Source organism: Chaetura pelagica, unplaced genomic scaffold (assembly GCF_000747805.2).
Source record: "Chaetura pelagica isolate M959 unplaced genomic scaffold, ChaPel_1.0 scaffold94, whole genome shotgun sequence".
NCBI classification, from domain to species: Eukaryota; Metazoa; Chordata; class Aves; order Apodiformes; family Apodidae; genus Chaetura; species Chaetura pelagica.
In genome coordinates, this window is record NW_009952881.1 from 628,453 (window position 1) to 644,347 (window position 15,895).

General features: G+C 36.9%; 1 protein-coding gene across 1 annotated transcript in view; it reads right to left on the reverse strand.

Moving 5' to 3' along the window:
• The window catches only part of OTOG (otogelin), a 96,689-nt gene that overhangs the window by 32,356 nt on the left and 48,438 nt on the right, over positions 1-15,895 (reverse strand). The window contains exons 26-30 of the mRNA XM_009995393.1: positions 15,653-15,769; positions 12,880-13,036; positions 12,064-12,090; positions 9,397-9,564; positions 7,018-7,296 (exon numbers count right to left, since the gene is read on the reverse strand). Of these exons, the coding sequence (XP_009993695.1) occupies positions 7,018-7,296; positions 9,397-9,564; positions 12,064-12,090; positions 12,880-13,036; positions 15,653-15,769 (748 nt within the window). The remainder of the gene's footprint in view (positions 1-7,017; positions 7,297-9,396; positions 9,565-12,063; positions 12,091-12,879; positions 13,037-15,652; positions 15,770-15,895) is intronic.

Consider the following 15,895-nt stretch of genomic DNA (forward strand, 5'->3'; position numbering starts at 1 on the left):
CTTACTAGTTAGATAAAGTTTCCAATTTGATCCTCTGAAGTCTTTCTGCTTTTAGGTTTTACTGGTCTTTGCTTGACTGAGATACAGAGAATAACTCTTTTTGATCTTGGAGACAGTAGAGTTTCCCTGAAGATCCTAAGAAATTGTTCTTCCTACAACTTAGGGACATCTGCACTTATGGGAAATTATCTCTCTGCCATTATTAATCAATAATGTTTTCTTTTTAGATACAAATAATCAAAAGTATAAATCAAGCTCAGACAAAAAAGTGTGTATGTTGCCATCTAGTGTTACCCATTTTGCAAGCCATTCCCTCCAGGGATGTAACCTATCACTGCCTTTGAAAACATTCTTATGACAGTAACAAATGCGTTTATAAAGTTACATTCCCATAAAAAGCCACATGCACATCACTGGATTCTTCTGTGACCCATACTGAAACCAACAGAAGTCCCTTACATCTAAGGGAGGAAGGAGATAATTTCCATACGTTTTGCTGACTGATAGTATAGGGTTTTGAATGCACTGACAGGCCAGAGTGCTACGCTTCAAGGCCAAAAGAAGAATATACACGACAAAAAGACAGAACATATCAGACATCTGTTGGCACACGCAATCACCATCAGCAGCAATAACCAGGAATAACAGTATATCCAAGTGGAACAAAGGAAATCACATTAATCAGACTAGCCTAGATGTAATTTGGAGATATAACCATAACTTTTAACTCTTGCCACAAACCTCACCATTAATGACAAAAGAAGCTTCAAACACAATAAAGGCACAAGCTTTGCAGAAAACATACTGTAAGCCAAAGAAAAAAAGTTAGTTTCTCAATTTAGCAGAACAGTGATCATGAATTAACACTTCCAAGCACTGGGAATGATATAACATCTCTCATTCAAAATTAACTTAAAACTTTTATTACATGATTGCCATATTTTTCTCAAGCATTCATGCAGATTAAGTTCACAGTCTGATGGTGTTCCATGCCTTGATAAGAAATAAGGTGAATTTCTACATAAAGGCATAGAATTGATTGTTTGTGGTTCACAAACACCACTTTCAGCCAAGAAATTAAGAAGTCATGCTTGACTGCAAATTTCATCTTCTGCAGCAAGTAGTACGAACAACAGATGAATTCATTAACCTGGTCAAAACAATTTTCAAAGAAGAGTTAGAAAACCAACAGAGATTTAGTTTCCAGTCAAGGAAGTTTAGAGAATTCATTATGCTGCAGCAACCTGTATTAGCTTTAGTGTGTAAATTACATAAAAGAACAGATCAAATCACCACAGCAAGAGCTGAATACATTGCATGAATTGGTTTCCATTATCTCAAAAGTTTTCAGTATCTCTCAGTAAATCTGAGTCAAATCAGTGAAATGTCTGTTTCGTTATGAATTACGGGAAAATACGTCATTCCAGAATTAGGAGAATATCAGTCACCATGTTTGAAGTTTTCACTATTAACAGAATAACTTCTAGAATGTCTAAGAAGCCCAAGGACCCAGCTGATTGACTGTGCAAGCCACTGTAACACAACACAAACAAAAAAAAACTCAAACAAACAAAAAACCCCAATCAAAACCACCACCACAACAAAAACACAGCAAGATGCAATTTCTGCTTAAGAAATTTAAATTAAATAGCGATTAAACAGAAGATGAAGGGGGACAGAAACAGAGGCAGAGTCATATTCTGAAATAGCATGAATTCAAGATTAAGCCAACAGAACAATAAAGTAAATTTATATCTAGCTAAAAATAAAATACTATTTTGCCACTTCTTAGTATATCCATGTATTGACTATGATCAAATATCCACAATCATTAGCATATAAAGAAAAGCCATTCAAGCATCCCTCTCCTTAAACTGAAATATTCCTCTCACTTTCTGTATGGATTTTAGACATCAGTTTCCACACCAGCCTAACTTCAACTTTATTGTAACTACAATGCTGCTATTCTCATGCCAGAAACTACCACAGCTCAGAAACTATGGATTTCACTAGTGTCATGGCTCAAATGTTCTATGATAGCCAGGATGCTAATCAGCCACCTCCACCACATGCTTCCCTTTTTTTTTTTGTACTTAAATTCCCCCTCCAGCAACCAGTAATACGAGCTTACTGTACTCTGTGTAACAGTACAGTTCGCTCACAACAAAGGAATGATACACACTTTACAGACAATGAGTCAAGCTTCTCATATCAGGCATGTGTTCCCCAAAAGGATTTGTCATGCCATTTGAAAATAACCATTTGTCTCCTGGTGAAGTGTACCAGCATTTGTCTTCTGTTCCGTGACACAGCAAATCCTTCACAAAATGGTAAATTATGCCCTGGATGACAGTTACTCCAGTTGACATGCCAACTGACCCCATTGTTCTTTTACTTAACAGGACCTGACCGTATCAATATGTTACAGTACTGGGGAAAGCTTTTCTATGAATGCAGGTATATATGCTGCCAAAGACAATATAGTAAAAAATACCCCCTGACTCCATTGTCTTCTCACTTGTTTGGAGATCAGAGAAACATTCTGTTCCCTCTAACTTGTGATCTTCACTCTTTGTGGCTTTCAGAAATAATTCTGTGTAACAAGAACAGTTGCTACCATTTAATGAAAAAAAATCTTTTTTTTTTTTTTTTTTAAATCACTGACAGGCTTCTGGTGTTGAGTCACAACCACCTTTCTTAGTAACCTGGCCACTTTTTGGTACGTTGACAATTCCTGCTAGTCTATCCTGCCTTTCTGTCTATGCTGACTTTTATATCATAGGGATAAAACCTGCCATTCTCAGAATGTGCATGTTATAAGTAATTTCATGCTATGCTTAAAAAATTACTATTTACTTCTAAAAATCCTTTAAAATTTTTTAATGTTAGCAAAGAGGTTGTATTTAAAATAACGGGGTTTTTAAATAATGAAAAATTTAAGTATTTTTATTTTTTTTCTGCTCTGCTATTTTTCCCAAATATTTCATAAAATCTAGGAGGAACAAAATTGCCTTAAAATTAGTTCTATTTATAATTACAGCAAAACTCTGCTTAGTAACGTAAGATTGCCTATCTCCTCAGTTACAAGTTTAGAAACATGAAATCCTATCCAGCCACTTAACACACACAAACTACTAACAAACTCTACCCATGAATTCTAAGTTTCTGCAAAGAGAAATGAGCAAATGTCGCTGCAAAAAGGTGAACTTTGAGTACAGCCAAACCATCACTGAAAGCAAAGTATAATTATCTACCTCTCAAACACTCTAGTTTTAGCTTATTAAAATGTTAGATTAATATAGTCTTGTTAAAGTAACTATTCAATCTCATCCTATTTATTCAGCCAAAAATGTGAGCTCAAATGTTTGTGTTTGTCATACAAATAGGAAAGACATTATAAGTCTGTAGCAACCTCAGGTTGATTCCAAGGACCACTGAGCAGATGCATTCAGTGACATACCCAGGACTTGTGGGTACAACAGGAGTGGCTCAGCATTATCTAGTCCCAGGCCCCATGTCATGATCTTTTAGACTGACAAAGCATACAAGCTCAAATTAACTTCAGTGCAACTCATAATACATAAAACAGGACATTCTAGACAATTAATTCCACTGACAGAAATAGGTAAGCGTAAGTTGAAGTTAAGACAGTCAATATAACGTAGAAATCTGACATAAGATGCAGGATGATTTTGTAAAAAACATTTTTCATTACAATTTATTTAATTTTCAGTTTTGTACTGTTTCTCAATACGGTTATGATACAAACATTGAAAGCAACCTAAAATGCCTTGCAAACTTAAACATTGATAAGTACCTCCGTGCAGCGTTCACAGACTTTGTGCATCTTGAGATTTTAATTTTAGCTGAAAATTCTGATAGGTCTTACATTTACAGCAAGCTAACTGTTAAAGCGTTAACATTATGATGAACTTTGCTGCAGAATTTATATACAGCAAGTCACATTCTTACAGTACATGTAAAATTAATTCACAGTCATCTTAAAAAGGTATGATAATTCTACGCAAGATAAAGCTTGAGCACATGGTTTTAAAAAGGGGGAAGAAAACTGCAGGCATCACCAATTCCCTACATCAACTAGTTTCCCAACCATTTCAAATGTGAATTGATCACTCTTACATGACGTCTGTGTCTTCGTCCATCTAGTAAGCCTAAGTGTATTCTTTCTTTTGACTGAATGCATACCACTCCCCTGCTGGTAAAAATTCCTGCATAGAATGTAAAATGTATTTTCTTATAAGTATACTCTTGATATTGAAATTTAATTATCAACTCAAATCTTCAAATGATTGTGGAAGAAGATGGCAGACAAATTTAAAGATGGTTAAAATAACCCAATTTAAAAGCTGAAGTGACTTCTCACGGAAAATACTTTGCAGTGTTAGCCCATCATATCTGTGCAATTTATAGTCAAGAGTATTTCAATGTGACGATATTTATTGCTATGAAAGTGGAAAAAGTGACTCGTCAGCTGACTTTAAACAAACACGTATCTATTGCTGTGGTGATCAGGTCATTTAAAATTCTTCCTCTTGAATGTGCGTCAGAGTGTGAAGAAGTCTCATGAGGAACTTTCTGGCCAAGAGGATTTACTGGGCCTATTATCCTGCTCCTGATATTTATCCTCTGATTCCGCAGGAATAGCTGTTCCCGGTTCAAGAGTTTCTGATCTAATATGCAAAGCATTTACAATAGTCAGCAGGAAACTCAATATGCTTTTGCCTGTGCACTCTGGAGCTGGTGTAACTTTTCCATTAACTTAAACAAATGCTGCTGTATTTTTAGACCATGTAATTACCCTACATCAGCAGGCTGGGCCTTGTGAAAGAACACTGGAGAACGATTCAAGCCCCGAGTTTCTCTGCTTATAAAACTCTGAAACTCAAGCCCTCGGATGTGGTGATTAATGAAATGCCTCTTGATCATTTGATCTGATCCCACTTGCTGAGGTAAATTGTTTTAGTTTTTCATTGGCATAGATAGGATTTTTGGGTATAATGAGTGGAGGGTAAAGACTTCACACTTGAAAAGACATACCACTCTGTGTTAATAGACGACCACTGAGAATTGGAACATGTTTTAAACTCCTTCATTCCTCCCTCAAAGATAAAAGACTACAGAGATATTTTTGTTACATCCAAAGAAAGTTCCTTGCTTGAAATGCTGTACGAACACCCTGGTAATAGCATTAGCTCTACAATTCTGCTGTTCAAAAACCTCAACAGCTCTGTGATTACAAGCATTTGTCAAGAGGCAACAGGCATTTGGCAATGACAAAATCTGTCATTTTTTCTGAGGTTGGAGTGTGCCAGGCAACAGCTGCATTAGGCTGTCAGCATCATGCACTGCAAAACACGGGCAGATTCACAATGCCACCATTAACACTTTAATTCAATGTTTTGATAACAAGAAGCTCCACGAGGCATACAGTTGGCCTCTTCTGTCATGGAAGTCAGTGCCTGCTCTGGATTTGGCTGTGCTGAGATCCAACATGGTCACTGTGAAACATGACCAAGCCATTTCATTTGTTACAATATTTAGTTTTCTTTCTCTACTTCTAAAGCAAATTTCAGATTCAGAGAATGAAGAACTGACTTTAAAAAATAATATTGCCAAGAATACCTATGAAAAATATTCTGCTACCCCAATAAATTAATTGCTAATGCATTTGAAATTACAGTACAATAAAGAGCATTAGAACATAAACACAAGCATTTGTAGTAATTTTGGAATTTTACATACCACAGAAAGGCCAGCGTTTTTAGTCAGCAGTAGTTGCTGAAGTCCATAAAGTCATAGGAACGCGTTTAATGTACCTGGTATTTCAAGGTGAGCAGACAATAAAGCAAATGGTGGTTTTGCAAATAATCTGCTTTATTTTATAGGCCAATGTAACTTTCTGCATCTTGCTCCTGACCTGGAAGGCCATCTTCATTTCAGTACATAGTTCCCAAGTGTTTAAGAATGTGAAAACAGTTATTCTTATTTCTTTTCCTTACTAATCTAAAAAAAGAGCTCAACCTATTAGTGAATTTTTAATGTGTGTTCTTTTGTTATCAGCTCTTGTAGAAGCAAGATTCAGCTCTGTATCTTCTGGATTCAGCTTCTGTATATTCTGGATTCAGCTTCTGTATCTTCTGGACTCAGCTCCTGTAAGGGGTCCTATATCCTACATTTCTGATCCGTAAGTCTCAGTGGAATGAGACTATTATTACAGGAATGGGAATCTCACCAGTAGGAAGAAACACTCTCATAGCAGTCTACATTGTGTATTCAAGAGCTGCAGCTGTTCAAGAAACATCAGAGAAACAGACATCTAGATCCCCAAAAGAAGAGGCACGTGTCTTAGATGTTGCCCAAAACTCTAGGGAATAACATCCCAAAAGGCAGAGCCTCTGTGAGTGGGTATGTGGATAGAGGCTAAAGTGTTTTTCAGGGGAACCAGATTTGAAAGGTGTAATCTACAGGCGGTGTCCTTAGTACTGGATGGCATGACCACTGAGGAGGCCACAAAGCTTGTGGTGAGAATGCACTGTACAGAAAACTCTCACTTGGCAGCAGAGGGAAAGGAGGAGAGAACATCATTCACAGATTTTGGAAATATATTCAACTCTTTTCTACTCCCTTTGTGAATCCATTATTCACCAGCATGAATTTACACTCCTTAAGAGTGTTAAGAGTTATCCTAACAACCTATAAACCAAGTATTGCCCAGAAACTAAACACTAGGCTACGTATTTCCAAAACTAGCTAGAAAATATAGTGAAATTGTGTGCTAGGCTATTTAATGGCTTTTGACAAGAAAACAGAATTCATACTCACTACAAAAGTCAAGGAAGAAGACTTTGAACCTGCACATCACATATTATTCATACCTCCCAGTGATGTAGGGGAGAAGTAAGCAATGTCATCACATCTGAAAATATCAATACCATTTAGCCTGCATTTTCACAGGGAGGAAGCTGCTGTTCGTAAGATACAACTTGAATTACCTACCTATAAGTTTAAAAAGGGTCGACAGTCTGAACTCCTCTGTATGATGGTACTTCAAAAGCTCAACTGAAGAGGCTGAAACATGGATGAAGTATCCAGGTTTTGCAAATGACTCAAAGGAACTGTATCCTGAAAGCCATGTATTCTTGTGAATGACAAATGTAGATCTGTTGTGAAACTCTTCGCTTTTTTCCCATTTAGAAAGAACAAGAGTATTATTGGAGGTTAAGTGAAGAAAGTAGTTTGGTTTCTCAGCTGTTTCAAATGAAATCAAGTTGGAATCTGAAAAAACACACAGAACTTGTTTACTTGCTGATATACACATAATAAACTGAATTTATTCTGATGTACCACTACTGATATTAGTGGTATGAACAATGACAGCTGACTTTGGCCTTATCACTGAAAACAGTCTCAATCTTGTAAGAAAATAAACTATGGATTTAGAGTACTAGAATCTGATTGATATGTAGTTTTCTAAATATCATACAGATTTCAACAGGAATACAAGCAGATTAAAATATATGCCCACACCAAGATATAGGAATATAGTCTCACAGTCACGCAGAACTTCAGTTTACAACCTTCACTAAGCAATGTATTTAATAAATATTTAAAGTTCATCTAACTAGCTTTACAAGTAATGTTTGCTATCAGAAATGTATAGCTTAAGAGTTCAGCCTTTCATTAAAAATAAATTACAAAAGTGTATTATTGCGTTCAGTTTACAGCTTTATGTTTTAATTTCTAAGTGGTCAGATCTTCAGCCTTTCCCTTAAGAATGTTAGCAGTAAAGTCTATTTTCTGGCAAATGTACAGGCATGATATCTTACCCTAAAAACAGTACTGTTGATTTCAAGTAAGCCTCTGTACAACCAATTGCAGAGTAGCAGATCTTAAGCCTGTTACAGGCATCTGTTGCCCACAGAATTACTTCATTCTATTTTGCTGTAAGCTCTGCTATTCTCTTGAAAACAGCCATTAAACTACTGTAAAATCAACTAACCCTTCAGGCCTGGGCAGCATGTGTTGAAAAAAAGAAGGCGTAGAAAACAAATTATCTCTATTAAACAAACACACTATCACATTCTGATATAACACTTCTGGAAGACCTATTTGTTTTCTGAGCATAAAACTTCAATTAATAGTGGCATTTGTTAATATCTTTTTATTAATTGTCTGTAACAAGTAGATATTTGATCAGTAACAACAGGCAGTGTGATTTATAATAGCTGTCTTATAACCAATCAGTACCTTAATACCCCAAACTTTCCATTTGTCTACAATTTGACTGAAACTGTTGAAAAATATCAATTTTTCTGAGGTACCAAAGAGCCAAGAATAAAGATATATAAATGAAGACTTGGATATGAAAAATATTGTATTGATTGCATAAACTGCTCTATGGCCAAATGATGAAGTGCCATTCACTCAAATTGGACTATAAGGCACAAACTCAATTTGCCAGGTTTAAGTCTGAGCGAGTTTTTATATAGGAACACTAGGACTGATCTTCCCTTTCCAAATATAAATTGAACACAATTTACAAGTGTCTCAAAAATATAATAAATGAAACCTGGCCCTGGATATTCTGTTATATGAGTTCTTGTGTCAGTTCTACAGACAGCAGTATTACTAATCAAATTCTTGTCATTCTTTCAACTGACCCATATCTCTTATTCAGTTACACAAAGGCAGCCACCTTCAGACTGGTCAAAGAGCTGATCAGGGGTCTCTGGGCAGTGAAATTGTATTGGGACTCAAGTGCTCAGTAGGCATCAAAAGTCCATATGCTGACAACTCTAGCATTTAATCAATGTCACAAAGTGCTGAAAATACTCCTGTAAGCTTTTGCCACCTGCCTGAAGGTGTGCAAGACTTCTTTTGTCTGCTGAATAAGCAACACATTCCTTCAGTAGAAACTTCAGTTGGGACCTGAAAAAGACAAATTTGCAGTATAGATGCTTCACCAGGTTAGTGCCAGTGGGCATCTCTGTACAAGTGGGCAGACAATGAGCGATGGTGGCAAAGCAAGTGAATTAGAGAGTACTTTTTATAATTTCTTTCCCATGTCCCAGTTCTATCAGAGCAAAGGCAGAGGGAGCAACACACATCTGGAACACTCTGCTACAACATTGCTTGGGGGCTTCTGGAGGTTGGGGCAGAGAGGGCTGTTGCTCTTCAACCGGAAGTATCTGCTTATAAAGCCACAATCACCTCGTTAAAACCAACCAAATTACAATTTTGGCACACAACATTAAGGTGCACAATCAGCTGACAGAGAAAGATGTTTTGATCCAGGTCTATTCTTAAACATCGGCTCATTTTCAAGGGAAGAGTTTGATCTGCCTTATTTAAGTGTCTAGGTTACAGTGACTTTACCATGTGCTTTGGGTTTATAAAGTCCTGAAGTCAGCATAAAGCTCACTTCATGTCCAGGAACAATATCTTCTTCTCTCACTGGAAAAACAACACCATCTACCAGTTTCACTGCCATTACAAATTCTCCATCCAAATAACTGACCAGTTTGTACGGGCCCTTTCCCAAAGCTGTTGAGGAAAAAAGGATGAAAAAAAAATAAAAATCAGAATTACTCTTCACGTGAAGTGTTACAAATGCTTGAAATCTAAATATTATGATACAGCATATAAATAAAAACACATCACTCCACTTCGACAATAGGTCTAGGTGCCATGTGCTAAACTATAATGACAAACAAAACAAAGCCAAACCCTTTGAGAAAATACCTGTTCTGAAAACTGTCCAAAGTACCTAGTTTCAATTTTAAAGCTTCAAGATTCACTTCTGTTTTTCCTCCCTCTCATCCACATTGGTCCTATAATCACTTTTACAAAGTCAGCTGACTCCCCAGTTATAGATTTAGAAGTAAACAGTGTTCTACAAACCACCCTGGAATGCCTCTAAATTGTTTATTTATATGGTTGAGCTGATTATACACCTCTTACTATTATTTAAAACCTATTTTATCAGTGTCAAAAGTGTGAGGCATTTTGTAAGGAATAAAAGTTTGTTGTCATCAAATATCAAAGGATTCCTTGAACAGTGTAGATATATAATTAATTACTGGGAAGTGAAACAGGAAGGAATCAGCATCATAAGCAAAGGAATGTTCATATTTTACCTATAAATTAAAAAAAGCCAAAAGGATGTGAAGTTGTCATTTCACAAATCTTACAATGTCACATCTCCTTTCTTAGTTCCAATCTCAACACAGAAAAGTAAAGTTTATTAAAAAAAATTATTTGAAATTACATTGCTAAGCTTCTCTGTTAAAACCAGGCACTACAGACTACACCTGAGCAATCCACTTCACCACCATTTTACCCACAAGCCAGGACACAGCAATCATACCATCCAACGTAGCAGTGTTCCAGAACTTCTCAGATGATAGTTGCAGCTAATACCATTGACTCTTAACATCTGTTCCAACAGGTTAAAAGTTTGGACTGCAATTCAAAGCCTGTCCTCATAATCTGCTTTGCCCTACTCTTAAAATTTATTTTGAAATTTTAAAGAGTCTGCCATACAATCAAAGCTTTAGATTCTAATGGCATAAACAGCTGGCCAGTTAGGACCAAAGCCCATGTCCAGCTAAACACGTACAGTGAGACATGCATGGTCACCTTCAGTGCAGAGAATTGAAAAACATTTTTTTAATTACTTAAAACATGTAGTTTTTCAGGAATTTTTATTATATGTTGAAGTCTCATATCTAAGACTTGAAAAACCACAGCCACCAGCTGAGAATTTCCCCTTATCAAAGACAAAAGGCTTCTGCTCTTGCTTCTAGTAGGACTGAAACTATTTCACTCTGCATTCATGACAAAGTTACATAGAGAAAAATCTCACTCCGGTCTAAGACAGTTTCTTAACTCCTCTGTCCTCCAAGCCAACTAATTCTGGGGAATGGGAGTATACTTGAGGTAGAGAAGAAAAACTTCAAGTGTAGAGATAAATTTTTTTCACCACTGGCAGCTCTGAGCTGGATTAGCAAACAGTAGGAAGATAAGAAGTGAGAAGTATACAACAACTATGTTTTTTAAAAGCTGGACATGTACACAACTCTCCCCCATTTCAACTAATTCCTACCAGTGAGAATTCAGTAACAAGGTAAACTAATAACACTTCAAAAGTACATAATCTAACTTCACTTTATTACAACCATAGGTGTTAGAGGCATTGCACTTTCCATCTGTTACAACTGCAAGAAGATCATCTAGTATCAGACTGTATTTCATTTATAAAACAAATCAAACAAAAATGGAAATGTAACCCTAATCACCTTTTATACTCAACTGGCCTTTATATAAATTTAAGGCTTAAACAGTGATTTAGGTAAAATTGCAGTGCATTTAGCTATGTGACATCACTCAATCTCTTCAGCAATTGACATATCAGAAAATGTATATTTCTGTGTCATATCATTTGTGTCTTGCACACAATTGTCTGAGTATGGATTCCAGTGTTAACACAGCAGTGCAGCACCAAGGGCAAATTTAAGATTTACTCTAGCACCTTGTACAGGTTTTGCACCATTCTCCGATTGCCATTCTAATGCAGCAGCAATGCTTGCCACTCAGAAACCTAAAGCAAGGTCTGAGATAGCAGAAGAGAGCGTTATTCCTCATTTGGGCACAAATTGAAAAATCTTAATAGCTAGCTCCCTCTGGAGGCTGCATTGGAGATCATGGTTGGTTCAACAGACCCACCGGGTATCAATTTTTGCTTTAAGCAACTAGTGCCAACAGTACCATTGGGTTGTATAGTCTATTAATTTCTTAATCATCCATAAATGCAGATAAAATGAGTTAAAGACGATTTTTTTTTGGAGAAAGAAATTAAAGAATATAATGAAATTTAAAACCTTCAAAAAAGCAATAAACCAGTAAAAGTGAATCTTGGCTATTTAAATAATATACAATTTGTAACTGTTTTCATTAATACAATTATTTTTATACAAAGTACTAAGACATATAAAAGGAAACCAAAGATTTTATTGACATTTTGTCAACTCCTTTAGGACTTACCTTTGTTGAAATATTCACAATCATAAGCTAAAACATAAAAAGAAAAGAAATGCAATTGTAGGCATTCTGCAGATAAACAGGTTTTCTAATACCATTTAAATTAAATTAAGCCAAGTGCTGGGCCAAGTTAGATCATAGATAAACGTTTTTTAAAAATTGCTAAATATTTAATTTACTGTTTTAAATAAAATACTAATTTAAACTACACTGATTTAAATAAAATATTATTTTCTAGCAGGAAACACTAAGCTTACATACTTTCAGCTGTCTTCTTGTGACCTCTAGTGGCCAAGACTAAGCTTTGTTGTCTTTCTATGCTCACATTAAAACACACGTACCACTTCAATAAAAAATTAAGAGTAACCCTCTTGCATACACTCTCTGTGGAACTGCAAAGTTAGTAAAATACTTTATCCTTTCCATTCTTTCTACCTTACCCTTTTTATCAGATCTTTGGGGAAATAACTGTCTCCTGTTTGGCATTTGCACTAGGTGCCATAGAAAAAGGTCTCAGATTTTTTTTACAGCATCTAAGAATTGTTAAATAGGGATAACTAAGGTCATGACAAGGTTCTGCTTAAAAACCTACTCGATTTTCTTTGCAAGACCTTTATATTTCACATTACATCTGGGGGCAGTAGTGAGTCAGCTTTGTTTCCTAAACCCTATTGGGAAGTTAAGTTCTCCTGGAGATGGAAATTACTTGAGGTGTCAACTTTGTAACTCTGTTTTGAGGGACACATGCCATATCCTAATGTAGGCTTCCCATGGCTTTTTCTTTCACAAGACAAGGAATTAAAAATAGCAGAGTACCACCTACCACTCTCGGAGACCTCCAATCTACAGCAACTCCATGCTGGCAGCACTGATGGGCATATGCTGATACACTTGTACAGAAACACTCACAGTCACCTCCTTGGTTACAACCACATGTATCTGTCAAGCAGTTTGAATAAAACCAGGTGACGTCAATCTGGAAACATAAATATTACTTATCAAAAATATTCATATAGACACTGGCAACAACCACCTCAATGCAAAGCTATGACTTTAATATATGACTACAAAGCATTTAAAGACTTTAATTTAAATGTTTCTTGAAACAAAAGAAAAACATTTTATTAGAACACATAATAAAATCTTAGTAACGTAATTAAATCAATAAGCCACTCAGAACACACACTCTTAAGATGTTGATGTGAGCTTGCGTTTTGTATGGTTTTATAATATTTAAAGCATAATAAACTACAAAGAAGCTTTTAAATAAGATAAACTCTCTAAACAGACCACAAATCAATACATCTCAGAATTGTCAGGGAAGTTATACATAAAATGTAAGATATAATAAAGTAGATGGTAAACTTTTCCCATGAGAGTGGTTCATTCTCTTCATATTATTAGATAATTTCACAGGTGAATCTGTGCTTTTTCCCTAAGATTATTTTGAAGTCTCACATAACAAAATTTCAAAGGAAAGTGTCAATGCTAATTTGCTTATTGCATTGTTAAATATTCTACACCAATTTACAACTTTAACATCACCTTCTACTTTCTTCAAAAATATCCTACTGAGCAACCCTGCAAGATTCATAGTTGTCTTTCAAATGACATCGCCTTCCTCCCTAGGAACCATCCTGACACACCCTAAGCCATGCACACACTCTCAATACTTGAACATCTTGGGATATGTAATTTTTCATATAGTCCTAGCTCTGGAAATCAGCCCCAGCTCATCCTCCAACTGAACCTGAGCTTGTTGATTTCAGAACATGTTGTATGGCTCATTTATTTTCCTTAGATGGTTGCTTGAGGGAGGAGGTAAGTTTTATTTTCTAGGAATGAGTTCTTCACAACTGATATTGCCCAGAAGACACTATCAATTTATTTAAGTATGCCTGAAAAATGTGCATGCTATGTAACACAATGGAGGAAAATAAATCAGTTAAGCTTATGCAAATAGTGCTTAGGATGAAAAAAATAACATAAATTTTGTCTGCTTTCGTTACAAAGGGAACTAAATAGGACTACCCATATTGTAGAATGCTAAATTAGTGCCAAAGTAGCTTACTGCTTAGGTCAGCTAAGTGCAGATAGTCCTTATAACACTGTAACAGCTCCAGTTAAACATTCCAAGGAGGAATCTGGTAATTACAGACCCATTAGCCTCCCTTCAGTCCCTGGGAATGTCATGGAGCAAATCATCCTGGGGACCGTCACAAGTCAAATGAATCCTATGACTGGGAAAAGCCAACATGGATTTACCAGGGGCAAATTGTGCTTCACAAACCTGATTGCCTTCTATGACAAAGTAGCCCATTCCATTGATGTAGGCCAAGCAGTGGATAGCATCTCCCTGGATTTCCCCAAGGCTTTTGATACAGTCCTCCACAGCCTCCTCCTGGAGAAACTGACTCATTATGGCATCGACAAGTGGTCTGTGCAGTGGGTGGGAACTGGCTGACAGACCATACCCAGAGTGTGATAGTAAATAGTTCCTCCTCAAACTGGCAACCGGTCACAAGTGGAGTCCCCCAAGGATTGATATGGGGCCCCACGCTGTTTAACATCTTCATAAGCGACCTGGATGTTGGGATCAAGAGCACTCTTATCATGTTTGCAGATGATACCAAGATGAGTGGAGAGGCTGACACTCCAGAAGGGAGAGCTACACTCCAGGATGACCTGGACAGGCTGAAGGACTGGGGTAGCAGGAACCTTATGAGGTTCAAAGTCTAAAGTCTTGCACCTGAGAACACATAACCCAGGAGTACAGTTCAGACTGGTGAGCAGCCCTGTGGAAAGAGACCTGGGGGTCTTGGTGCATAACAGGCTCAACATGAATGAACAGTGTGCTGTAGCAGCAAAGAAAGCCAACAAGATGCTGGGCTGCATCAAGGGTATCACCAGCAGAGATAAAGAAGACATCATCCTGCTCTCTTCAGCACTTGTCAGACCACACCTGGAGTATTGCATTCAGTTTCGGTCCCTGCTCTACAAAAAGGATGCAGACAGGCTGGAGAAGGTCCAGAGAAGGGCCACAACGATGATCAGAGGACTGGAGAACCTGCCATATGAAGAGAGGCTGAGAAAACTGGGTTTGTTCAGTCTGCAGGAAAGAAGGTTTAGGGGAGACCTTATTACCATGTTCCAGCCTCCCTGTTTACATGGAAAAGACAAGGTGTAATGGGCACAAGTTGCTCCTGTGGATATCCTGACTGGACACAAGGGGTAAATTTTTCACCATGAGGACAGTCAAACATTGGAATAGTCTCACAAGGGAAGTGATAGATTCCCCTACATTGGACAGTTTAAAGTCTCAGCTTGACAGGGTGCTGAGCCATCTCATAAAATCTATAGTAGTACCTAGAAAGATTGGACCAGATGATCCTTGAGGTCCCTTCCAACCTGACATTCTATTTTACAATAGGTATGGGTTAGACTTTCTTCGTGTTCTCTCTTGCTATAGGAATCAAAATTACTATGTTATGGAAGACAAGATGAAGTGTTAAAGCTATGCGAGTTGAAGAGTAAAATTTCTCTCTAGCGTTACGTCCACTTTCACGTCTTTCTATGTACTACCACAACTCACCACTGGATGGCAAGCTTCAAACGCTTCACTTAGCAGTATTCCACATTCCTTCTTGGCAAACGGCTCTCTAAGAGGATTCAAATGGCATGGATTTCGAATGTCAGAGCTGTCAACACACTTAACCAGAAAGCAAAATCAAGGTGAGAAGCATGTTTCATAACCACTTTGTGTTTGAACTTGGAAAACACATTTTTTAATTTTTAATATTCTTTTTTTAAGGGATGTGAAACACAAATGCATCAT